Source organism: Carassius carassius, chromosome 14, assembly GCF_963082965.1.
Source record: "Carassius carassius chromosome 14, fCarCar2.1, whole genome shotgun sequence".
Lineage (NCBI taxonomy): Eukaryota > Metazoa > Chordata > Actinopteri > Cypriniformes > Cyprinidae > Carassius > Carassius carassius.
The window spans coordinates 4,457,541-4,483,612 of record NC_081768.1 but is presented as its reverse complement, the minus strand read 5'-3'; the positions used below and the strand labels follow the sequence as shown (position 1 = coordinate 4,483,612).

Sequence of the window (26,072 nt, the reverse complement as noted above, 5' to 3'; positions counted from 1 at the left end):
ACCCTAAAGTAAGTACATGATTACTGTCTTTAATCAGAGTCTCATCCATCTCAATCATTCTTTTGACTCCTTCAAACAATCTTTGCATTGAGTTTGTAAGGTCAAGTGAAAATCACAAACTAAAGCCTGTGTAATCTTCTCCACCTCTCCACCTCTGGACATCAGTAAGCTGCTTCCATTATAGCCAGGGTCACCTCTGAACAGGGTGCCACACGGGTGAGCAGCCGATTGGAGCTGGCAGCGCTGGGGGCGGCGGGAAGGTTAGGACGTACGTGCAAAGGATTATGGGATTACACCGACCTGTGTAAACGACAAGCTTTGTGTTTATTCAGGTTTATTTGCCTGTGGATTTGGGACACAGCTGCTGTTCATTTATCAGGTGTGGTGGGTGAGAAATTAACACACAGGAAGGGATAGAGAGCTCCTACTGGGAGGAACCTATCCTCTCGGTGGCAAAGGACAGAAAAGCTGCTCGGAGGCTGTTTGATGGGGCAAAATCACTAAAAAGTTGTGCCACTTTATTGTGTAGATTGTAGCATAGTAGTCCTCCTTAACCTACAAATCTGAGCAGACCTACAAAGTGAGAAGATTCTTTTAAAACTTGTGTTGTGTCATGATCAGTGAGTCTGATGCTTCTAAACTGCTTCTCCTCTGTAGGGTCCATAGACTAATGGAGACTAAATGATAATTAAAAATAGTGAACAACTTCTTAAAGCTACAGGATACCCACATTTTTTGTACATACATTTGCATACAGTTTTTTAACCTTCTAATGAGAAAAGCTGCTATTGTAGATCACAACTCCCTTTCAATTCAAGTTCAAAAGTGAGCTAAACCTCTGATCTGCGTCGTCGCCTATTTCAGGATCCACCGTTGGTTGTGAATGTTCAAAAAATGTCCTGTTTGTTTTCTCAACAGCCCAAAACTCTGCCATCATTGTGTTGATTCATCGTGGCTCTCAGAGGGCCGGCGCTGGCAGATGTAAGACAGATGGCTCTGGATAGGCTATCATTACAGCGGCCTCAGACGGCTCACTTACAGCAACGCAAAGTCACAGAGGCACAGAAACTTTCAAAGAAAGGAGAGGACAGCTGATGGCAACAGACACCGGAATGCTGCAGCTACAGGAAACGTAACAGAGGAAGAAATTGGTCATGAAACAGATGAACCAGAGAAAGAGACAACGCTGCCCTTCGCAACATCAACAGCTGTCCCACATGACCATGTTTTACTGCTCCAGAGATCCCAACCGGCTGTGCAAACCCTGTCTGTCTGTCTCCCTCTTTCTTCACACAGTCTTTTCTGTCTGCTCTTGGGAAAGAAATCCCATGAGTCTCTGTTAGCTGTACACTAACGCTCTTCATCTGTCTCTAGTGCAAAATCAGCCTCACAATATGCTGTACAACCTTCTGATATGCTTTCCAACTCCCATCTTTCCATTTTTTATGATAATGAATTTGGTTCTGTTTGTTCAGACCAAGAGCATGGTTATCATTATTAACTCCACACAAAAAACACAATCAATCAATCAATAATTAATCAATAAAATATCATTACTTGGCATACAATAAATGTGTTCACACTTTAGTATATGGATCAATCCTCACTGTTAACTAGTTGCTATTCTGCATGACCATATTCTACAGTATATCCCTAATCCTACCCAATACCTTAACCTAATAACTACTTTACTAACTATTAATAGGAAGCAAATTAGGAGTTAACTGAGGCAAAAATCATAGTCAATGGTTTGTTAATAGTGAGAATTGGACCTTAAAATAAAGTGTGACCATTAATGTTAACCAAAATAAAATATTTCAAAAACTTTATTTTATTTCGGCTAGTTGCCAAGGCAACATTTCTCATTTTCTTAAAGTTTAAATTGAATTATTAAAACTTAATTTAATATATAAACCTAATACCTAATAAACCTAATTTAATTTAATTTAATTTAATTTAATTTAATTTAATTTAATTTAATTTAATTTAATTTAATTTAATTTAATTTAATTTAATTTAATTTAATTTAATTTAATTTAATTTAATTTAATTTAATTTAATTTAATAAACTCAATTTAAATACTCAAACTTTAAAATTCAAACAAAGAAACAGACAAAAAAAAAACTAGTTTAAAAAAACTAATTTAAACTAGAATCGTATACTATGATATATATCAATGTCCCTAAAACACTTACCAGTCATAATCATAACTGCATGACCTGGCTGCATAAATCATCTTTCACTGATGACCATTTAAAATATGTTTTGTGAAGGAACAAAACATTTGCAATAAACAATTAAAATATATATATATATTCCATTATAGTCGTTCAGCAACCACAGACCACAGAAAACCACAGACTGTTATTTTACTCACAAAGTTGACAAAAATGTCCATAAAGAAGCAGTAACATGCAGTAAAAAAAGGAATTGTCATTATATTTTTTTAGCTTTAGTTGAGGCATTTGACAAAGGTCAAAATAAATGAGGAGAAAACATAATATAGAGCAATTAGGATTAGATTTCTCATTGTCCTCCAAAAACCTCTTAAAAACTACATGGGCTTTGCAACAATGCCACAGAACCACTTGGGTTGCCTAAATAGTCTTTCAGTGAAAACGTACTATGATTTTAGTAGCGTGAAGGACATTTTAATAATCTAAAGAACCTTTTTCCACTATAAGGTTTCATGGATGTTAAAGGTTCTTCCTGGGACAATAATTTTTTTTGTTTGTTTTTTTTTTAATTGAGGTCATTTTCGTTGTAATTTTTCAGTTTCAGCGCTGAACTGAAATCATAAAGTACATTTACCTGACATCCTCATGGAAAGCTTGCCGTGCTTTTATCATCCCACTCCCATTTTTCCAAACCCTCTCTCTCGCTCTGCTTCAGGTTTTCTCTTCCTGCCTATCCTATAACTGCTTCTATAAATTAAGTTCTCTGCGAGTGACACCAATTCAAGTCAAGCATCCGCAAAGAGATGTTTATTGCTTAATGCCTGTCAAGCCTGCTTAAATCTGGGCGGCTGTGGTCCTCTTCAGTTCTAGCGCTGGTTATTGTACTGCAAGCGTATTTAATGCTCATTGCTGGGCTTTTTATGTGTGAGCATGTTAAATCGGTGAAGAGTGATTACTACTCACAAAAGCTCAACGTTTGCAGCTTAGCTTTACACTGTGTATTACTCTAAAATCTTGTATTCCTTTTTTTCCCTGTCTCTCTCTCTCTCTCATTCGCTCTAGCTCTCGCTCTCACCCTCTCAATTCAATTTTGAGCTTTATTGGCATGACAGAAACTATCCATTTGTATTGCTAAAGTGTTGCCAAACCAGTCAAATAAATCATGTAAAATGTACAATTAGCCTAAAAGGTGTACGCTATTTATTCAGTAAGTAGCCATGCAATACTCAGGATAATTACGGCTCATTATCGTCAAATAAACAGACTCGGTGAGCAGGATCCCAGTCTTTCTTATTATCATGAAGGTTTTTACTAAGCACAAAATGTAAGTTTAAACAATCAGATTTCAGTTTTTTATGACTGGGGGCTTGAAGCACATTATACACTAATTGCAGTAGTCTATACAATCAATACACGTATCATGGTTTTCACAGAAACATTAAGCAGTACCACTGATTTTAACATTGATAATAAGAAGAAATGTTACTTGAGCAGTAAATCAGTATATTAGAGGGATTTCTAAAGGATCATGTGACATTGAAGACTGGAGTAATGATGCTGAAAATTCAGCTTTGCATCGCAGGAATACATTACATTTTAAAATATATTCAAATAGAAAACAGTTCTTGTAAATTCTATTAATATTTTGTAATATTACTGTGTTTTTGGTCAAATAAATGAGCAGAAGAATATACATATAACTATAATGACATTTATGAAGCTATAATTAAGTCTATAGACTATATATATTACCTAATATATAGAGATATTGTAATGCAAGTTTCTTGAGCACACAACATCAACAGATACCACAACACTATTAATAATTATAAAGCATGCAGTCCTTTCCAAATCTGTGCATGAATTACCAGATGTCCAGTGCTAATGTTTAGCAAACTAAAAGCAAGCCTGAAGAGAAATATAAAACATCAGGAAAGAAAGAAGTGTCAGATTTTGCCAGCTCATCTCCCGTTCTGAACTGCACCTCTGTTCACTGAAATCAATCCTAATCAAATAACACGCAGCGCTGCAGAGTATTTAAACCTCTCCATATGTTACACAAACAGCAGCTCTATTAAACTACCCACGCCAAACATTATAAACGAGTGTGTAAAGTGTGAGGTGGCTTTTTCTGCTCACGGACACAATGAGGGCAGAAATATATCTGCTGCACGTGGGATGTACACAGCGTTAGTCCTTCTGTGGCCTGATGCTGCACACCTTCAAGATCACACTTCTGTCCTACAAACAAGCCTACAGAAAGCTACCGCCAAGTTTACATCCACATTTTATGAAGAGAAGTTGTTCACGCCAAAACTGAAATATTGTTATCGTTTAAAATTTCTATTACAATTTTATTTTGGGATTTTTATGAAACAAAAGGTTTTAGGCATAATGTCAAATCTTGGAAAATGAAAGACCCACAAAAAAGCATCATAAAAGTAGTCCATGCGACTCCTGTGCTTCATTTCAAGTCTTCAGAAACCATGCGAGAATTTTCTACTGTTATGATACTCCTCTCTGCAGTAGTGCTCAAACTGAGAACCAATGGCATCAAACTTGGTGCAACACATTTAAAAGCAGCATTTTTTATATATATACTGTGGTTAAGTCATCATTGGAAAATTTGATAATTTGATCAAATATGTTTATTTTAAAATATGAATAATCAGTGCTGTTACTGTTATTATTATTATTTTAACTGAAATAAATCTGGAATTAAATAAATAAAATAATAAAATAAATATTAGATTAAAAACCTTTTTCTTTAAAGTTGAAGTGTTTAAATGACAAAAACTAAAACTGAAAAACAAAACAAACAAAAAACGCTAATTAGAAATATAAAAAATCAACTAATATAAAATGAGCACCTTTACTTACTAAAACAAAAATTAAACTCAATATATACTTAAAAAGCTAATTTGAATAAGCACTTGTGTATAAATAATACTAAAAGATGTGCATATGTACCTTTTCCAACTCCTCCCATGGAAATACTGTAGATACTCTTGCCATTTATTTTAATTAACATGCAGTTATTCTGCACAGAAATTTAATTTCACTTATTTGTCTTCATGCCCTTAACAACAGCAAGCAAGAGCACGTTAAATTGCAAAATAAAAAAAATTATTTCTTTCTCTCAGAATTCCCCCCCAAAAACATATCATTACTTTCATCTGAACATACGCAGATAAAATATTTAAAGTTCAGATGTTCTCTTCTCATCTAAGTTGATGGTTCTTTGCCACAAAAACTGCAGTGAGGGTCAGTATTTAAGGCCACAGTCAAAAGTCTGGCTAGGCCTGACTTACAGGATTTCACTGACTTGTAGTTCATCAGAGACATGTCCGATCCATCTGTGATGTTCTATAATCACTGACTTACTGAGCGCTGAGTTAAACACACTGCATGATCAAGGAGAGATCCAGTTCCTCTTGGATGGCAATCAACAGCAATCGATCAGTTTGAGAAAGCAATGTCTGGAACAAGAAAACTGAATCGCAGTGAAGAAGTTGATGATTACAGCATTCCTAGCATTGGCTTTTGCACAAACAGCCTCCATTTACCATCATGTGTGTTCCCTGGGAATTGAAAACACAACCTTGGCAACACAAGTGACACGCTTTAGCAGATGAGCTACAGGAACACAGTTATGATGACGGTGATGATGTCAGTGCTGACTGAGGCAAGCGGCAGAACGCTTACAGAATGTAATGTGAACAGTTAGATCAAGCGAATGCTGAAAGGAGATGTGATAGATGGAGATTGATTGAAGTAAGTGACATATCTCAAGGTTTGGTTTTCTACTGGGGAAAGAAAATCACAAATGAGAACTCAACAATCTGGTCAAAGATCTCATTATGAACTTAAATATTTCACATCAAATACTTCCAAGACCAAAGAATCTCGTTTGTTATCCACATTCATTTTATAGCTTTACACATTTACTGTACTTGCCCATTTGACTATTCATATTCCACAAGGATAGAAGAAAAAAGACAAAGGTGATACTTAAAAGAAACAATTGGCTCAGTTAAAGTAAATAGCATATTCTCCATAAAGTGTTTTGCACTGAAACCATGTTAAACCAAATACCAGAAAAAAAACTCTGTAGTTAGTTTTAAATTATTACTTTTTCCCACCTCCCTCTGAATCAACGCATTAAACATGCGCTTTATGTTACTGTACCTTTAAGATTTATATATGTAAATGACTTCTAATTCACTAACTTATGAACCACTAACACACCTGCTTTCAAATTACAGGTTTTTAGAGCCTAGTTTCAACAACTTGTCTGAACTGCAAATGTCTACACAGTTCATCAAACTGTTTCAGTTCAAAAAATATGTTTTTATAATGTGACCTCTTTAAAACAGTGTTTACTCATCCAGTAACATTTTTCAAACATTTATGATGACCGAGTCTCTCCCTCCCGCTATTACCAATGGTAATACGAGACATCTGGTACAAGTTAAAACGTTCGTGTCTAACCCTCCTCCTTTAACTCGTTCTCTCTCGTGGCCAATCAGAGGCTGTTAAACAGTGTTTCTGTGTGAAGCCGTCTGGTGTAATGCATTTAGATGATGTGCACACTGAGGTGCCAATGAGAACTGTGCATTCTAGAACACTCTACTACTGGGGGCTTTACACAACCCGCTGCACCAGGACACTGCTTTAATATTCCCTCTGCTCTTTAAGTGTCTCACCATCACAACCTTCATCCTCATCTTCCTCTGTCTTTCTATATTGTTTCCTATCTGTCTCCATACAGGGCCATATTAATGAAAGAAAAGAAAAGAAAAGAAAAGAAAAGAAAAGAAAAGAAAAGAAAAGAAAAGAAAAGAAAAGAAAAGAAAAGAAAAGAAAATAATGTGTAGTGTATGCTACCTTCAACTAAAAAACTGCAGTAGTAAAAATAGGATGCAGAATCAATATTTAAATTTGAATGTAAGGAAAATTCAAGGAAATTAGAAATTAAAGTCAATGAGATACAACTTAATAAGAAAAAAAAATCAAGAAAAAAAATGTTTCTTTTAACAAAAGATTTAAAAAATGCCTACATACAGTAACTTTTAAGAACTAGAATGATGGATGGATGGATGGATGTCTATATACTCATTTTGCCCTTCATGACAACCATGAGGGGTGTTAATTTTATAAAAAAAAAAAATTGTATAACTCACCCGTTATACAACAGGAAGACAGACAGACAGACAGACAGACAGACAGACAGACAGACAGACAGACAGACAGACAGACAGACAGACAGACAGACAGACAGACAGATAGATAGATAGATAGATAGATAGATAGATAGATAGATAGATAGATAGATAGATAGATAGATAGATAGATAGATAGATAGATAGATAGATAGATAGATAGATGCAACCCTGCCTGCAATAAAGTTTGTTAGATAAAAAAAAATAAAGTTTCCTGGATAATAAAGATATATCTCACCCGAACATGTGATTCCAATAGCACACGCATCAAGAAAACAAATATTTATTTACAAAAAAAAGTGGCCAAAAAGACAAACTTCCTCAAACTCTGAAGATATAATAGTTGTTTTGGAACGGATCCACGGCCTGTGTTTTCTGCTCTCTGTCTCTCTGTTGTCGTATGACCTTGTGTCTTGATCTCTATGTGGTGTGGAGTGATTTTTTGCCATCTGATCTTTCTGTTTTCAGAAGTGTATTGATCCTTCTGCACTGCACTCTCAAGGACAGAAACCAAACCCAGACGACCCCTCCTTCTACTCCCCTCATCTCAAACTTCTATACCAATCCCTCTTTTTCTCTTTGTTCTTCTCTCTCACTCTCTCTCTGATCGGGCCCAAGGTTGCAATGACCAGCAGTATGAATAAATAATGTGCGGAGCGGGATCTCTTTCAGAAAAGCCATTTAGGCTGCTATTGTATTACTAAAGGCTGTGCATTTAGCTGCCGATGTCCATGTGACAGAAATGCTATAGGATGTGAACTGCGAGTCCTGTGAACAGCTATATCTCCAACACCAATAGACCTTCCCAATGACCTTAAACACAATCACTGCTCACTCACACTGCCCAATAGACTCGCTTACTTTTTCTTATGCTACAAGTCTACTGAACAGTATGGTGAATCGGGCCTGATTTGGACATTCTGATACTGTATCTACTGTAGTAGATCAAAGAAGAATCACAAATGAGATCTTAATTGTTTCTTCTAGACAGCAAAGAGATAATAGTAGCAAATGAAGACTTTTTAAGCCTTTTGCTCCTCAGAGTGTTCTGTATGTCAACAGTTATAGTAAAAACAGTAATAATGTAAAATATTATTACAATTTAAAACGACCATTTTCTCTTTGAACATATTTTACAAAGTAATTTATTCCTGTGATGCGAATCTGAATTTTCAGCATCATTACTCCAGGCTTCAGTGCCACCTGACTCAAACTCGCATCCTTTGAATTACTAGTCTAAATCTCTAACCATTAGGCCATGACTATCCCCATGAATGGTAGTGTATATATAGTCAAGTGTAAAGAGAATGTGTACAGTATATCCTCTCCGATAGTGGTATAAATGCCCCCGAATGTGCAGCTAACTGAAGAAAATCCAATATATCATCTACATATACCTACATATATCTACATATACCTATGGTTCATTATTCATTTTTACAATATAGAAGTTGTGTGATCATGAATAACATTTTTCAGCCTATAAGTGGATTAAAATGGATAACAAATGGGTTCATAGAGTAATGGACATGTGGCTGTGTTCTGACATTTTGAAGATGGCTGACCTTTACTGCCTCTCTGTTAATCACACAGAGCAAAAAAAAAACATGATGTGGTAGTAAAAGGCAGGGGGCAGGAGGGGCAAAACAGTATCATGTTTTTGGACACCGCTGCAGAACGCCAATGCAGAGAGCAACTCAACACTCCCTTTGGGATGCAGCACACACACCACAACCCAATGTCCCCATCAGCCCAGATCTCTTTCCCAGCATTACCGTCATCATAGATAGATAGCCATCACCCATCACAACCCATCACAAATCCAATGGTCATCTAAGGGTTAACACTGGACAAATAGAAGATAATTTATAAAAATAATTTATTTTAGTATGTATAAAAAAAAACACAGTTACTCAAATACTTGCACCATCTTGCAGAACATCTACAAACATCATACTGAATATTACCATGCAGCCATTTGATTACTCAGTACTCACATTAAATGTAAATGCAGTCAGTGTTGTTTTTGTTTTGTTTTTTAAATGTTTTTTGTATTTGTATGTCAAACGTTCACATTCATCTAGTTGCTTTTGTCCCAGAGACATCGAAGGGCCTCTATCAGACAAAACACGTTTTTTGCAGTGAAACATTTTACATGTTTTAAATTGTTTTCTATTGCCAGAGAGCTTTTTTGGTGCTTGCTGTGCCTTGTGTTTTTGTACGAGTGCTCTGAGTGCCTGAAGTTGAAAAAAAGCAACTCTGAGCAGAAAAGCACATAAAATAATTTGCTTTTTTTTTTCATTGTCCAGTCAAATGAATGGAGAGGCGGGCCTTCTGTTGTGGTGACGAATGTTTAGAGTTGCTCTGGACACTGGAATGATGGAGGAGAAGCTTGTGGTAGCTGTCGTTGGTTACGCAGAGCAGTATTTTTTTAAGGTTTCTGCTAATATGACAGTTTACTTAACAGCACACCAAAGATTTTAGAGCTCTCGCGCAATAATCCTTAATTAGACTGAAAGGACAGCTGATTCGGTGTTTGCCTAGAAACATAAACAAACCGTAGTGCACTGCTCTTTTCTAAACTAATAAAAAACACAAAAAACGCATTCTGTCTGATCAGATGTAAGCTTAAGATGGCTACACAGTGTGGAGTAAATGTGCCATCTGCGTCAGAATGTTATGATTGGATCAGAGCCATTGTAGTTTGAGTTTAAATGGCTCTGGATTGGCCCAGAGAAGACGTCTTACTTCAGCACGTTCTGAACTTCTCTTATTTTTAAAAAGGACCTGTTCACACATGATCACTTTAAGACAATTCACCAGTAAATTACCAGTAAAGTCTGTATGTGTGAAAGGGGCTTACAACACATTTTACATAACTAAATACACTCCAGTAGTGGTGGAAAGTAAAAACATGTACTACCATTCAAAAGTTTGCAGTTAGTAAGACTTTATGTCTTTTAATCCTGTAATGCAAAGCTGAATTTTCAGCATCATTACTCTACAGTCTTCAGTGTCACAAGATCCTTCAGAAATCATTGATTCTACTATTCTGATTCGCTGCTAGATAAACATTTCTTATTATTATCAATTTTGAAAACAGTTGTCCTGCTTAATATTTTTTTGTTGAAACCAATACATTTACATTTATGCATTTAGTAGATGCTTTTATCCAAAGCGACTTACAGTGCATTCAGGCAACAATTATTTTAGTTATTTATTTTTTTCTTAACACATGTTTGGTAAAAAATGTTAACCTGAATGCACTGTAAGTCGCTTTGGATAAAAGCGTCTGCTAAATGCATAAATTTAATTTAAAACTTTAAATTAAGTATGTACAGTACCCATAGAACAGCATTTATTTTAAATGTGGTTACATTATAAATGTCTTTGATTTTGATCAGTTTAATGCATACATGTGGAATAAAACCTACTTTTTTAGTTTTAAGTTTGGCTAAACATACTATTTTATATCATCAAAATCTATATATATTGAGTTCCTATGTTTAAAATAAGTTCATAGTGGTCATAGGGATACATTTTACCAGTACTGAAATGATACCATACACCACTGAGCATTACACAAATGTGCCAAACTGACAATCGACTGTCTGTCTTTCTACAAAAAATTATTTTACACATAAAGTTTATACAGATCGCAAACACGCATCGACCCTAATATAAACTGCACTTCAGTGAAGCGCAAAATACACCAATACACATTTCAATGCATGTGCCCTGAAGCCACACACAATCCAGGCACAAATATCTAGACACACACACAGATAAGCACACTATCTAGTGACCCGTGAAGGCCCAGCACTGCAGGCAATAATGTCCTACAGTATATGCAGTAATATCCTCATTAGTTTTTATTCAGAAACTGTGACTATATTCACACACTATATTACACTCCTATATTCAGCTTGTTGTCATCGTAATGTCCTGACAATTCTGATGGAAATCGTGGATCATGTTATGAAAAGCAACTTCTTTATTCCGTGCACTCGTTCTCAGGACCACAGGAGGGAAAACTGATGGAATTTAGATCAGATTGGTGTTCTGCTGATGCAACCTGAGCACTAATATATGTAGACAGGTCATTAGGAGGATGCGTGTGTGTGTATGAGGGTCTTTAAAAAGTGACCTGATGTCAGTGGACAGAGCGCCTGTGGGAGCCATGCTCTTCACACCTCTTACTGTTATCAGCTCACCCTTACCTTATATAACACACACTCACACGCCAAAGCAAGCCTCAAAAAAGCCTAAAGTCTACTGACAGGCCCTCTTTCCTTCAGTTTCTAAAGTCCTCTGTTATCAGATACATGATACACATATGCACAAAAACTGTACGGTTCATATAGAGCTACAGTGGTTCCACTGGCTTTGTGTCAAGGCTGACCTCTCAAAAACCTGTCAACAAGTTAATATCTTGTGTTTTGCTGTGTATGCAAAATGTTTATATCATTTATTTTAATAGATTTTTATGATATAACTTCAAAATAAAATAAAACAAAAAATAATTTATTTGCATTATTTTAATTGAATATATATATATATATATATATATACATAATTTATTATTGATTGCATAATTTAATTATAATGTAATTGTGTATTTATTATAGTTGTAATTTGATAAAAAAAGAATACACTAAACTATATATAACATTTATATGTATTCTAATTGTATATTTCATACAAATATGTGTCTGTTTGTATGTGTGTGTGTGTGTAAAATGTAATAAAAATAATGCAATTCAAATGTATACTATTTATTATAAAGAAATAATATATATACAATTACCTGTATGTAATTTTAATCCTTTAATAGATTAAAATCAATAAAAAAGATAATAATTACCAGATAAATAATATTGTTTACTGAAGCAAACATAAGTTCTTATTTCCTAACTTTTACCTCAGTGAAAGATTTACCATTAGAGTTTAATCTAGAACGCCAGAAGTGTTTTCTCTCCACGTGACCATGTGTCAAAATAATGACGAATGTTCTGCACACTAAGCTATCAAAACAAAAATATGAAGAACAAAATCAAGTTGTGTCTTTAAGCGCTCTATATTTTTTCTTCTTGTTTTTGACAGGTGCATTTTTACATCTCATACAGAACTCATAAATACTACAAGTGACATATGGACCTGCACTGTTTGTCAGAAATATGGGCTAAAATACATGAGGAGGAAAGTATTTGCTTAAAATAAAAATAATCCCAAAGAAAGTTCCATGGCTTATTACAAGATTTCTGTCCAGTAAATCCACTCACTATTGGAAGGTGTGGCAAAAAAGTTAAATTCGGACCAGATGTGCTTGTCTTTATGCCAAGCAGTGAGTGTGTGTTTGTGTTCACCTGAGGCCGTGGGTGTCCTTTGACCAGACACTGCAGAACTAACGTGTCCCCCTCTCTGATGGTGTAGATCCTTTCACTGATGTTGTCCTCCTTCACCACACATGTCTGCCCAGAATGCACAATCTGAGCGTTCGCAGGAGCTGAAGGACAGAGAGAAAATGATATGTCAAAATCAGATTTGAACATCTTGTGTGTACATTTACAGAAAAGCATGCATGACCGAAGCATGCCAAAATGAACAGAACAATATGAGAAACTAAAATTTCAGATGACATCCTCCATACTCATGTTCCATGAGTCAGATGAGCACTCAAGAACCTCCGACATCTTTGCTAACAGAGTTTGCTAGCTGTATACGGTGGGCTTCACTTCACGCTCTAAACAGAATTCAAACTCAGGACCCTCGGGAATACAAGCCAGCATTGCGGGCAGCCGAGCCCGGCGGTCACTGCCCGGTGAGCGCTTTGATTATGAAGAGAAAGGCATTCCCGCGACAGCCTACACACTGTAAACAATGAGTCTGCGTCGCTTATTAGCATTTGAAAGGGAGACTGGGACAGGAAGAGCTGCGAGGCAATGCATGACATGTTTAGAAATGTGTGGAAACCCCCAAACCTTTTATTTGCAAGTGTAATGGTGTGGTCAGGGCTGAGCGGGCATCAGAGGTCAGTCAACATGCGGAAATTAATGATGCTCATTAGTGGTACAATGAGGTCTGCACACATGCTAACGCCGCTAACAACTAGTGGAAGAGAATATCTCTCAAACATTTCAAAGAAAACCTCTTAACTCAGCAATTCTGTGCATGACATTTCTCAAAAATGGGTTTCCACTCTCCAAAACAATACAGGGATATCAAGGAATTTTAAGAACTGTTTTGTAGGAGTAGAAAAGGCATGGGAATTTAGTTAATGAGTCATCTTTATATTCTGCTACAATAGAGTAAAACTTTTACACAACCCACAGTGATGAACAATTTGTGAGCAAATCATTATTTTAAGTATCATTCAAACCAGAGTTGTTATTATTAACTAAAATTATTCTGAAATAAATATTTGTTTAAAACATGAATATTAGAACTCTTGACTTGGCAACCAACAGAAATAAGTTGAAGTACTAATATTACTAAAACTGAAATAAAAATAAAAGTAATGCAAAAACAAAAGTGCTGCATGGGGTATAAAGTCTCGGTGCTCTTTGGTTGTGGGATAGTAAATCTCTGAAGACAAGAACTCCAAGGCACTTGAATATCTCAGTGAAAAAATTAAAAAGCCTTTATTACATTCTTGGCTTGCTTTTTTTTAAAAATGGTGAGAGGTACACCTACGCGTTGCGGCTACATGCCTTCATCAGGGTGTGTATTACAAACAATGTCTCAGTTCATTTAACAACAGCTAATTAATCAAATTAGAAACACCTGGTCACTCTGTGTAAAGCAACTCAAAGAGAGAGGTAAAAAAAGAAAAAAAAAAGAAAGGAAATTCAAATTGCATCTCTTACAAAAAAATCATAAAGTGTGAAACTATCATTATAAATATAATAATATCAGCATAAATATAATGCATGAGACAAAAAAAAATAAATAAAACCATCTCACACAAAAATAATAAATCATGGAATTATCATCATAAATAAAATGAATGAGAGACAAAAAAAAAAAAAAAAAAAAAAAAAAAACATTTCATTTAGGAAATGGTACAAAGTCTAACTCTCCGTTTAAGCCTGGACATGTAGTTGCTTTCAATGCATAAATCCAGAAAGACTCTCTCTGTAACAGCCTATTAGTCCTATCTCCTCCCCTGATTGATTTCGGGATATGTTCAATGCCAGTAATTTTTAATGTACTTGGATTACCATGATTCGCATCTCTATAGTGTAGGGCCATAGGGTATAATGGGTTGCAAACTCTAATCGCATTTTTATGCTCTGCTAATCTGGTCTTTAATTTTCTTGTAGTCATCCCTATATAGAAACAACCACATGGACACTCCAACTTATAGACCACGAATGTAGACAATTAATAAATGTTCTTATTTTAAATTCAGAACCAGAGGTTACATCTCTAAACACACCAGTCTTAACCATATTATCACAATGATTGCAATTACCACATCTGTAATTTCCTACACTTAAGCCTAACCAGGTATTTGATTTCCTAGCTGGAAGATGACTTCTCACAAGTTTATCTTTGATTGTAGGTGCTTTTCGAAACGCAATGGAAGGAGATTCAGGCATGACTTCTCTTAGATAAGGATCACTCATAACTATTTCCCAATTACTTTTTATAATTTTCTTAATTCTGTTAGCCTCTGTGCTATATTGTGTCACAAAATAAACTGAATTGTCTGACTCTTGTGATTCTTGTTTTTTTTTGGAATAGCTCATCTCTACTCATATTTTTTACTTTGGTATATGCTTTATTAATCACCCTATCTTTATAACCTCGTTCCTTAAATCTTTGAGTCATATCTTGTGCCCTAATGTTAAAATCATCTTCCTTATCACATATTCTTTTTAACCTCTGGAACTGTCCCACTGGAATATTCTCAGTCATCCATAAGGGATGGAAACTGTCTGCTCTTAATATAGTATTTCTATCAGTTTCTTTTCTGAAAATAGTAGTATGTAACATCCCATCACTTTCTTTAAAAATGTTGATATCTAAAAAATGAATCTCAGTGTTAGAATACTCTAGACTCAACTTCAAATTAGCGTTGGTGTTATTTAGATACGTATGAAAAGACAGCAAATCAGCCTCTGAACCATTCCATATCAATATAATGTCATCTATATATCTTCCCCACCACTCAACATACTTCAAATAAGGATTTAAGTCAGAGAATACAAATCTCTTTTCCCAAAGTCCCAAATACAAATTCGCATAATTTGGGGCAAAACAGGCACCCATAGCTGTACCTTTAATTTGTTTATAGAATTCATTTTGAAACAAAAAGATGTTGTTATTCAATGTCCATTCTGCTAACTGTACAATAAAACAAGCAGGTGTCCTCTCAGTAGTTGATCTCGCATCTAGATAGTATGTTAGTGCTTCCAATCCATCTAAATGGTCTATGTTTGTATAAAGTGACTCTACATCCATAGTGACCAATATAGATGATTCTGTTGTTTTCAATTTTTAATGTTATTCAATACCTGGGTAGTATCCTGAATAAATGAAGGTAGTTTACAAACAATTGGTTTAATAAAGCTATCAACAAATTTGAAGCTGGCTCTGTAATAGATTCATTACCGCTAATAATAGGCCTCCCTGGTGGATTTTCTAGATTTTTATGAATTTTTGGAAGCATATAAAAAGTAGGAATCCTAGGATTTTTACAAGAGAGAAATTCACACTCATTTTTTGAAATCCATCCCTCTTCTTCTGCATGTAATAAAATATCAGTCAGTTCTTTTTTAATTCCTTCTATTGGGTTGGATTTTAAGCGCTGGTAATACTCACAGTTCTGTAGTTGTCGCAAGGCTTCTTCAATATATTGTTGTCTACCCCATACTACAACAGCACCTCCCTTGTCCGCTCTTTTTATAACAAGATCCTCGTTGTTAGAAATCCAGTTCAAAGCTTCTCCTTCTTCTTTTGAAAGGTTATGTTGTTTTCGTTTATTTGAAACAAAGATCTTGTCAATGTCATACGTTACTTTTTTATAAAAGGAATTCAACTTTGGATTAGATACACATGGCATAAATGTTGACTTAGGTTTGAAGATTGTCTTCTTGTCGTAGGTCCGAGTAGCTGCTTCAGATGTATAGTACCAAGCTTTAAGTTGAAGACTCCGATGAAACTTGAATAAGTCCACTTTAGTCTGGAAATCTTTTGCAGTATTAATTGGGGCATAAGTGAGGCCTTTTGACAAAACAGACATGCAACTTGCTGGCAGCGTGACATTTGAAATGTTGATCACCTCATCTCCTTTGTTCGGCTCCTGGTGTATCTGCCTTGTACTGGAGCTCTTGGTCGATCTCTTTCTTCCTCGTCTCGTCTCGTCTTCCGCTTTCTTGTCTTCTGAATCTCTGATGTGTCCTGGACTTGTTCTCTAAAAAATCTCTTCTGGGTGATGTCTCTGATACTGCACGGTCCTCATCACTGCTAGGTAAATTAAAGGACACTGACCTCTTTCTGGGAGTCTTCAAATTCCATTGTGACCATGTGTAAACCTTCTGCTCTTTGTAATCATTTTCATCTCTTCCAAATTTGGCCAGCTTGTCTTGCTTGAGTTTTTTTAGATAGTTGTTCTAATTCTTCTTTAAGTATCTCTTCAAATTGAGAAAGCGATTCATGCCCTTCTGATGTAATCTCTTGTTTGATTTTAACAATCTGCTTTTGCATTTCAGACTTCTGTTTCCTTGCTTCTTCAATTAATAGCATTTATTTTAATTTTAATTTATTTTAATTTTTATTTTTTTCACTGAGATATTCGAGTGCCTTGGAGTTCTTGTCTTCTGAAATAAAAATAAATTAGAAATAGAAATATAAAAAAAAAATTGAAAGTTTGAAAAATATTATAAAAGCTAGCTCAAAATATTAAATATATACTACAGTAATGTATAAATAATTAATAAAATTAATAAAAACAATTGCTTTATGTTGGAAAATAATACATACCGGTAGACATAAAATGTGTGATGCTGTCTTATAATATGTTGGAAATCTAATGGAAATTTGTCAGTTAAAATAAATAAAACAATTAGAATAAAATAGATTGTGAGGACTGCCTAAATAGTACTTCTATATAGAGTAAACTTGCTTACAAACCAGTTTAAAATTGTACTGAATGATTCATAATCAAATGATGAACCTTTGCTGTTGTAATGTAATAGGTAAAATAAGGCTAAAATAAAATATAAACATTAGAATAAAAAGAAACTTACATATAAAATATAACTTTTTGGCATTGACATCTAACTGAAATATGTTTTTACGATAAATTATTAAAGCAAATAACATTTTAAGATTTATACTTAAATGACTCAAATCAAAGGCTAATTACAAAAATATAATTGTATGAAAATAATACTAAATAACTGTTTTCAACTATAATATCATACAGATAAAAATTTTGGGTATTGTGATGCAGCCTTAGAATTTAGAAATAATTATGCTTGAAAATGTAATGGAAATTCATCAGTCAAAATAAATATATAATCTTAAACCAAAAATAACCCACCATCACCTTGTTTTAAAATAAAGAGAGACTATGTGTCTGTATGGATGCGAGTAAGAGAAAATAACAGTGTGGTAAATAGAGAGGTCTCCTCAAAGACGGAGCCATTACATTTCTCCATGATGTGATTATTATTGATCGGTTAAGTGTGAGGTGTTTGTGTGCGTGAGGTCCTTGTGTTAACAGCTGCAGGTGCATCACATAATGTGTGGATGACTGGACCTCACAAAGCACTTGCCCTCTCAGCAGGTGTGCGTGTGGAAGTGTGCGTGTCTAAACCCCAGATTGTTGGCCACTCTCCTCCTCAGCGGGAGAGAACGCCCAGCGTCAGGGATGAGCTCTCGTTAACTCTGCAGCCGGGTCAACATCTATCACTGTCACACTGACCCAGTGCATCATGGGATGCAGACAATCCACATCTTCACATCAGTATTCGGCGGCGGTCGCTCAGCAACAGGATTCGCTCTGAGTCAGATACTGAGGAAATAAATATCATGGAGAACCAGAGCAACCTCAGTCTAGTCTGGATGAGTTCTAGTCCGACCAACAACACTATCTACAGTATTTACAGTAGATAGATAGATAGATAGATAGATAGATAGATAGATAGATAGATAGATAGATAGATAGATAGATAGATAGATAGATAGATAGATAGATAGATAGATAGATAGATAGATAGATAGATAGATAGATAGATAGATAGATAGATAGATAGATAGATAGATAGATAGATAGATAGATAGATAGATAGAAGCTGTATGAGAGCTGTTCCAGTCCTATCAGGTAAACCTGCTAACCTGAGAGCATGCTGGGCTGTTGACTTCTCTTTCCTGCTTTTGTGTGGGCAATGCTGTCATCCAACAAAAAGTAAATTCTCAAACATCTCCTTCTTTCTGCCTTTTCTCCTCCCAGTCCTGTCCATCTATCCATCCATTCACCCATACAACCATCCATCTAAATCTGAAGCAAACAAGGTTCTCTCTGTGAGTTATCAAACTAGTCTCAAGCCAGCAGAGGGGAACACGCCGGAGGGGGTTGGAAAGAAACAAAACAAATGGAGAGGGGCATAGAGAGATGGAATATAAAAACAAATCAATATCACACACACACACACACACACACAAACAAATGAACACAGCCGTCCGAACCCGCACACACAGTCACAATATAGAGAGAGGGTTATATAAACAAGAGCAGGAGTGTGAATACAAACGCAAAAAAAGACAACTATACCAGTTGTCATGGTATAGACATGGTTTTAGCAAATACAACTGGACATGATCTTAAAGAGAAGCATGTACAGAACTCTTCTGAGAAGCAACTTGTAAAATGATGAGCCACTTGTAACACTGTTTTCGGGCAATATAGTCAATATTTCTGGTGCATTTTGATGCATCAATTATTTGAATGTATTTTTAATTTACTTTCCTAAAGACGGTATATTGCAACATGTCAGTTTGTGTAGAGTATTAATATTTAATAATTCACTTATTAGCTTTATTTTTAGCTATATAACTAAAAATATATGTTTAAAAAAATATGTTATACATAATATATCATTCAAACTTTTTTGAAAGAACTGTCTAAAGCTCACGAAGGCACCATTTATTTGATCAAAAATAAGTGTTTTCTATTATACTAAATATTAAAGTGCCTCTATTATGCCATGTTAAGGTTGGTAATATTGTTTTATGAGTCTCTTAAAACAGGTTTACATGCATGCAAGGTCAAAAAACAGTTTTCTCAAATTTTTTTATTAATTTTACCTAATTTCTAAATTATTCGTAAATGACTTGTGCAAAGCAGTTCAAAGGATCAGTCTCTCGAAACTCCTCCTTTCCATTAGCCCTCACTGCTGTGATTGGTCAGATGGTGCAGTCCTTCGTGATTAGTCTAGAGCCATAGAGATTGGCTCTGGATTGGTCTAACGCATACAGCACGTATCAGAAACAAAACGATCATTGCCATGACAGAATGACAGCCCTGGAGACTTGTCAATACATAGAAAAGATAGTGTCGATTGTACATCACCAATTGGAGCCGAGTTTGATGATGAAACGGCTGATCGACAAGCACGACTGGAGTAGGACTTTTTAGTGGTAAATGTCTAGTGTTAACAAGTTTGTGGTATTTATAAGATGTGATAAAACAGTGTAGGATACAGCGTCTTCTCAACATGATGTTAACCACATGGAAATTTGACTGTTTGTGGGCAGGCAAGTTAGCGACGTAGAACGTGTGACCTTTGGTCTTGGGTTACAAGTCCAACTCTCTAACTATTAGAACACATCAACATTGAGTTTTTACTCATTATTTTTGTGAAAACTTTGATACATGAGTCTATGGTAAATATTCAATAAATATATGTATTTTTAATTAAATGTCTTTGCTGCCACTTTTGATCAATTTAATTCATCCTTGCTGAATAAACATTAATTTGTCAAAAACAAAATAAAAAAGAATCACAGAGATATAAACATTTGAACATCAATGTATCTTATATGAAGAGTTCATTTGCAAAAACAGGAGAAAACACGAAATTTTTATTTATTTTCATAAATCATTTCACATCATTCAAACTGCACTCGGGTTGTTTTAAGTAATAATAACTAACAAATGCAGGCAGCTTACAATATGAAAATTCATTGGAAGTATGTTTTTCTATAAATTAAAAGTTTGTTTCATAGCAAAAGCAGATAACTCCAACAGTCACTTTTTGGCTCCTCGTTTCATGTTTGAGAGTTTAAAAAGTAATCACTCTTTTAATCGTTGTAATCTCCTCAGCTGACAATTTAGTCACCTGACAAACTTTGCTGTTGTGATTACACATAATACACAGAGCTTGTCCCTCACCACTGTAATGTGCTGCTTTAACTTTTATTTACCTTTTACGCCTGAAGAAGATTTCACATTCATCAAGTTCGTTGAAATTATCCATGTTCGATCACTTTAAGGAAACTTTTACGAAACTCCTCTCAGCTAGCGCGTCCTTTGAAAGTGACTAGCAGCCTTGTCACCTGACCTGAATACTGCGTGCTGATTCGCTAAAATTGACTAATCGGCTTACGTTCACAAACAACAAGAGTGCTTGTCGGCTTCTGCTTCAAAACGTGAACTCGCGATGCCTTGAAAATGGACAATACCGGCTTTTTTGGCAAAGCGTGTTTAGGGTTCAGAACATGCTATATGTGGAGAATAATGCACAGCAGTCAATTAATTTTGTTTAGCGTTTTTTGCAAATATATATATATATATATATATATATAAATTGCTTGTAATTTTCTTTTTTAGAAAATTAGGGAGAAAAATACTAATAATGTGTAATTTTAGGATAACCTTTGCTTGTGAAGACCCCAAACAGGATGACAAACGCAGCACTCGGGCAGCACTCAGAGGAGATTCCACCGAGCAAATTGGGGCAGGTGTAAAAATGCAGGTGTAATTGATGACCCGAGCTGCTGTTTGCTCCACCTGCACCCACAGTCCTCTGGGAACATATTTGCACCCCTTCTGACCCGCTTCAACTGTTGCTGAAAGTTTTCTAGAGCATCGCCTCCTCTGCCTCGCTATTCTTCATGCCCACGCTCCACACATAAATCACAGCTGAAACGTTCCTGTTGAGGAGCTTCACCAGATCTACTGTTTCACTCACGGCCTGGAGTCACACACTTATTCATCTGTCCTGCATCTCCCACTGTCCCGAAAGAGAAAGAGAGAGGGGGAATTACTCATCCTGCAGGAGCTAAATGGCACGTCTATGAGCACGTTTGGTGAGAATAAATACGATTCATTAGAGAGCGAGACTGACCAGCAGGGGCTAGCGAGGGCTAATCTGACAGTGTTAGTTGTGTCAAGGTGTTTTATTGAGTGTTTACTTGTTGTGTGAGGAGCTGATAGCTTTCACTACGGCTCAATAGGGATCAGCCCTCTGACAAACACAACTATTGGCAAAAACTAGCACTAGGGCAGACGGCATCTCATCAGACAAGCATCTCTGGCAGCGAGAGGAGCAGGGCTGAGTGCTGCCCGGAGGTGCACATGCCAGGACTTCTAAGTGTCTGGATTGCATGCATTCACATAGAAGCGTCATGCCATTCAACTTATGTGCTCCTCAGATCAGAGCAGAAAGATCTTTTTAAATGCAACTTGCAAAATAACTTTTTTGTAATGTGCAATTAAAGGAAGCGGCGTAAATGTAGTTTGGGGGGGTTGGAGGGCAATAAACATAACATTTCTCAAGAGCGATTTTTGAAATGGACATAAATAATACAGCTAAAATGTACTTTTAGGATATGTATACTCAGAGGAAAGCCTTATCTACTATTACTGCAGCAGGGAAACAGTGCCAAATTTAACCCGATCTCATGAAAGTGCGTATAAATAGTATGCCAAATACTCATTTTCATGACATCGGGCTCGCCAAGTTAGACAACGACAAGCTATTTTGGATGCACTGTGACAGCGCTCGTGTCCGTTGTATCCGCCACAGTGTTGATAAGTTTTCTGTTGAACAGGCCTACTTTATCACTGTTGCTGTGGGTTGTTTGTTCATGTCCGCGGGTTAAAATAACCACAAGAACGTGTATTTTAACCCCCCTAATGCTATTTTTACTGGGGGCCCCCTCAAAAAGCAGTCAATTTGGGATAGTCTTGGGTAGCAATTGGGAGGGTTTTGTTGTGAAAAACCTGGCAACCCTTTTCATCAAGCAATAAGGTAGCGTTACAATTGCGCAAAATACATTGGCATCATTTGTATTGTATTAAAAAGAAAATAATCACTTCATCTGATGTTTAAGTGAATAAAATGGTCTTGACAGTGTAGCGAATCAGCTCAAAGGGGAAATATGAATAATCAATCATAACTAGTTATGATTAATTATAAATATTTAGATCCGCTGTAAGTATTTACTTAACATCTCAGTGTCAACTGTCTGTCAATTCTAAGAATGTTACATTCCTGTTTAAGGAAAACAACTTTCTTGCTGTACAAATCTACTCAGGGCATGTAGCTAAAATCTGCATGATTAGGGATTCAGTTACAAGCAAAACAATGAATAACCTCAAGTGTGATACAAATAAGACTTTATTAACTACATAAACACTTAAACTAGTCTAACATACACACACACATACAGTGGGCATAGGAAAAAGGGTTAAAGCCTAAGCAGTAAAGAGAGGAGAAATAAAACATGACGCTATGCTACAATTTGATATTCAGCAGATCTACAGCCTGAAGTAAACATCAGTTTCTTAGTTCAAACACACCTTTGTAAATGGTGCATATGATACTTAATGTATCATTTAATAAGTTTGATACTTGCACGTCTCGCCTGTTTTAAAAAGAGTCCTGATGCACTTTGGGGCTCCAGTTGGTCTCTGCTGAAGTGAGTTGATGAGAAAGACCAGTTCGAATCAGAGGATCTTGATGAATGAATAGTCAAGGCCGAAGCCTACTGCTATGGAAGCAGATTAGTCTCAAATATAATTCACGCAAAAAACACGATTCACACATGCGTAGACAATTTCACATGCATGAAACCTAATTCACGTACACACACAAAAAATGCATGTGCGTGAAAAAAAAAATATATTCACAAAAAGCAATTCACATGCGTGAATGCGTAATAAAATTATATATTTATAAAATACATTTCACAAATGCAAAACACCAATTTGTAGATATACAACTGTGCACAAAAACCTTTGAATGTTTAAAATGTACGAGTGTCTGAATGTACAAATCGTCATTTACTACGAATCCACTCAGATTTGTGTGTGTGTGTTTAGCCTAGTCATTGTTAACCACTACGTTGAAGCAATGTAGTTCGATCAAGATAAACAACATCAGATATTTAGAAATAACGTTGTTTAATTTGTAAATATATTGTCTGTACATTGAAATGCATCTTTCTCTTATTATAATTTAGGAATATCTAAAGCAGTACATTCTTATGTATGTCTATATGCAATGAAGTTACAAACGATCCACATCATTCAAGAGAATAAGCTCCGAAATATATAAAATAAATAAAAACGAGGATCAATCTGAAACTTTTCAAGTGCGACAATAAAATTAGCCTACACACGATCCACAACATAATTAAGTTACAAAGAGCATAGGCTCAAACATAAAATAAAATGAAAGAGAATGCATCTGGAACTTTTCGAGTGCAGCCCAAAAGTCGCTCAGCCTGCAGCGAGAGAGAGATTTCCTCAAGATTTTTTATTCGCTCATTTTCTTTCTCTATTATCTTCGTCTCTGTTGCCTCCAAATCCTCACTCTCTCTTGGCCCCTCTCCTCCTGACTAACAACTTTATCATAAGATGTCCGACTTGACAGTTTCTCTGATTTCAGCCAGTTAAGCATATTTATAATATATATTATGGAATGAATGAAACGAGTTGGCACGCATATTAGCCTGCAGTACATAAAAGAAGAACAGTGCGTTGAAGACAGCATCTGTCTTCTACATTTCCATCGAAAACTAATAAATTATAGTTTTTTATTTAAAATAAAAGCGATTACAAAGGAAATGTTTACTGTAAATGTTTTTTTTTATTGTATGGAAAAATCCCATTAAAAAAAAAAACAGACCGGCATTACATTTTTCTCTCGCGCACCCCCTGGTGGCAGCTCGCGTACCCCTGGGGGTGCGCGCCAAAGAGTATAGAAGTAACAAGAGGTGAAACTCCGTTGCAGTTTTGACAACAATCGCTAGATGGCGTTGCTATCGCACTGCCGCCATTTTGGACTGAACCAACGGCTTTACCGTTGGCAGAACTACCGTATACACTGCAGCATTAACATTATGTCTGTAAGGCAAGGCAAGTTTATTTATATAGCACATTTCGTACACAATGGTAATTCAAAGTGCTTTACATAAAAGAAAGTAAAATAATCATGAAGAAAAATAATAACAAAAAAAAAAACAAGCAATTTTAAAACTTTTAAAATGATTAAAACATTTAAAAACAGTTAGAAAATGATTTTACATAAAAAAAATGAAATAAAATAAAAAAAACAGTGAAAATAGTAGTGCAATCAATTCGGACATTGCACAGTGCTCATTCAATAAAAGCACAGCTAAACAGATGGGTTTTGAGTCTAGATTTAAATGTGACTAGTGTTTTAGCACATCTGATGTGATATGCTCAGATTTTCTGGTTCTAGTCAGAATCCTGGCAGCAGTGTTCTGGATGAGCTGCAGCTGTCTAATGGTCTTTTTGTGAAGGCCAGTGAGGAGCCCATTACAATAGTCCACCCTGTAAATTGGAAACAAAGAAAACAGTGTTCTAACATCAACTGTAACAACTATCAGTGTACAACCAAGCAACTAGCATTTCATAGGCTAGATTCCCTAAAGATTCAGAGAGGTAAAATAGAAAAGTGTTTTATCAACGTTAAAGTGAGCTAACGTCAACGATAACAGGTGCTGTAACATTAATGTAAGCTATCCCATGACCGCAGTAACAGTTTGCTAACGTTATGTATTTGGTCAAAATTGGGTCAAGACTCGATATGGGCTTTTTAAATCGCATATTTTCAGAGATATATGAACACCTGACCTGGCAAATGACCGCTTTATTAATTCATTGTTATCACTAAATTAACCCTTTAACTGTCACCCTTTTTTCGCATAAACATGAAAATCACTATCCAAACTTAAATGGTTGTAATTCAAGAATGCTTTGGAATATAGACTTACTGTATGGTTGGTCTTATTTTAAAGAAGACATTTGCTAGGTTATTGTTGAACTGAAACAAATTATGAAAGTGAAACAGAAAAAAAGTTATATAAGTTTGAATTTATTAAAATGTACAAATTAAAAAATATAATTATTTATATTCTATATAAAAAAAAATATATATATATATATATATATATATATATATATATATATTACAAAATATATTTTACTCTATAACTGCAAGAAAATGAAAGCAAAAAATCTGAACAATTTGTGTTTCACATTTTAGAGACATGGGATGTCTGCTATAGAGATATTAAAAACTAGAAACTACTATTTAATTCCCTCAACCGCTTTTGAATTGGAACCGGTATCATTCAATTCTATGACAGCTGTGTTGCGTTCAGTCCAAGATGGCGGAGCTGCAGCTCTGC

General features: G+C 35.5%; 1 protein-coding gene across 1 annotated transcript in view; it reads right to left on the bottom strand.

Annotated features, from left to right (window-relative positions):
• LOC132156757 (MAM domain-containing glycosylphosphatidylinositol anchor protein 1-like) overlaps positions 1–26,072 on the bottom strand; it is a 270,738-nt gene that overhangs the window by 184,709 nt on the left and 59,957 nt on the right. Inside the window, exon 3 of the mRNA XM_059565763.1 lies at positions 12,767–12,906. Within this exon, the coding sequence (XP_059421746.1) occupies positions 12,767–12,906 (140 nt within the window). The remainder of the gene's footprint in view (positions 1–12,766; positions 12,907–26,072) is intronic.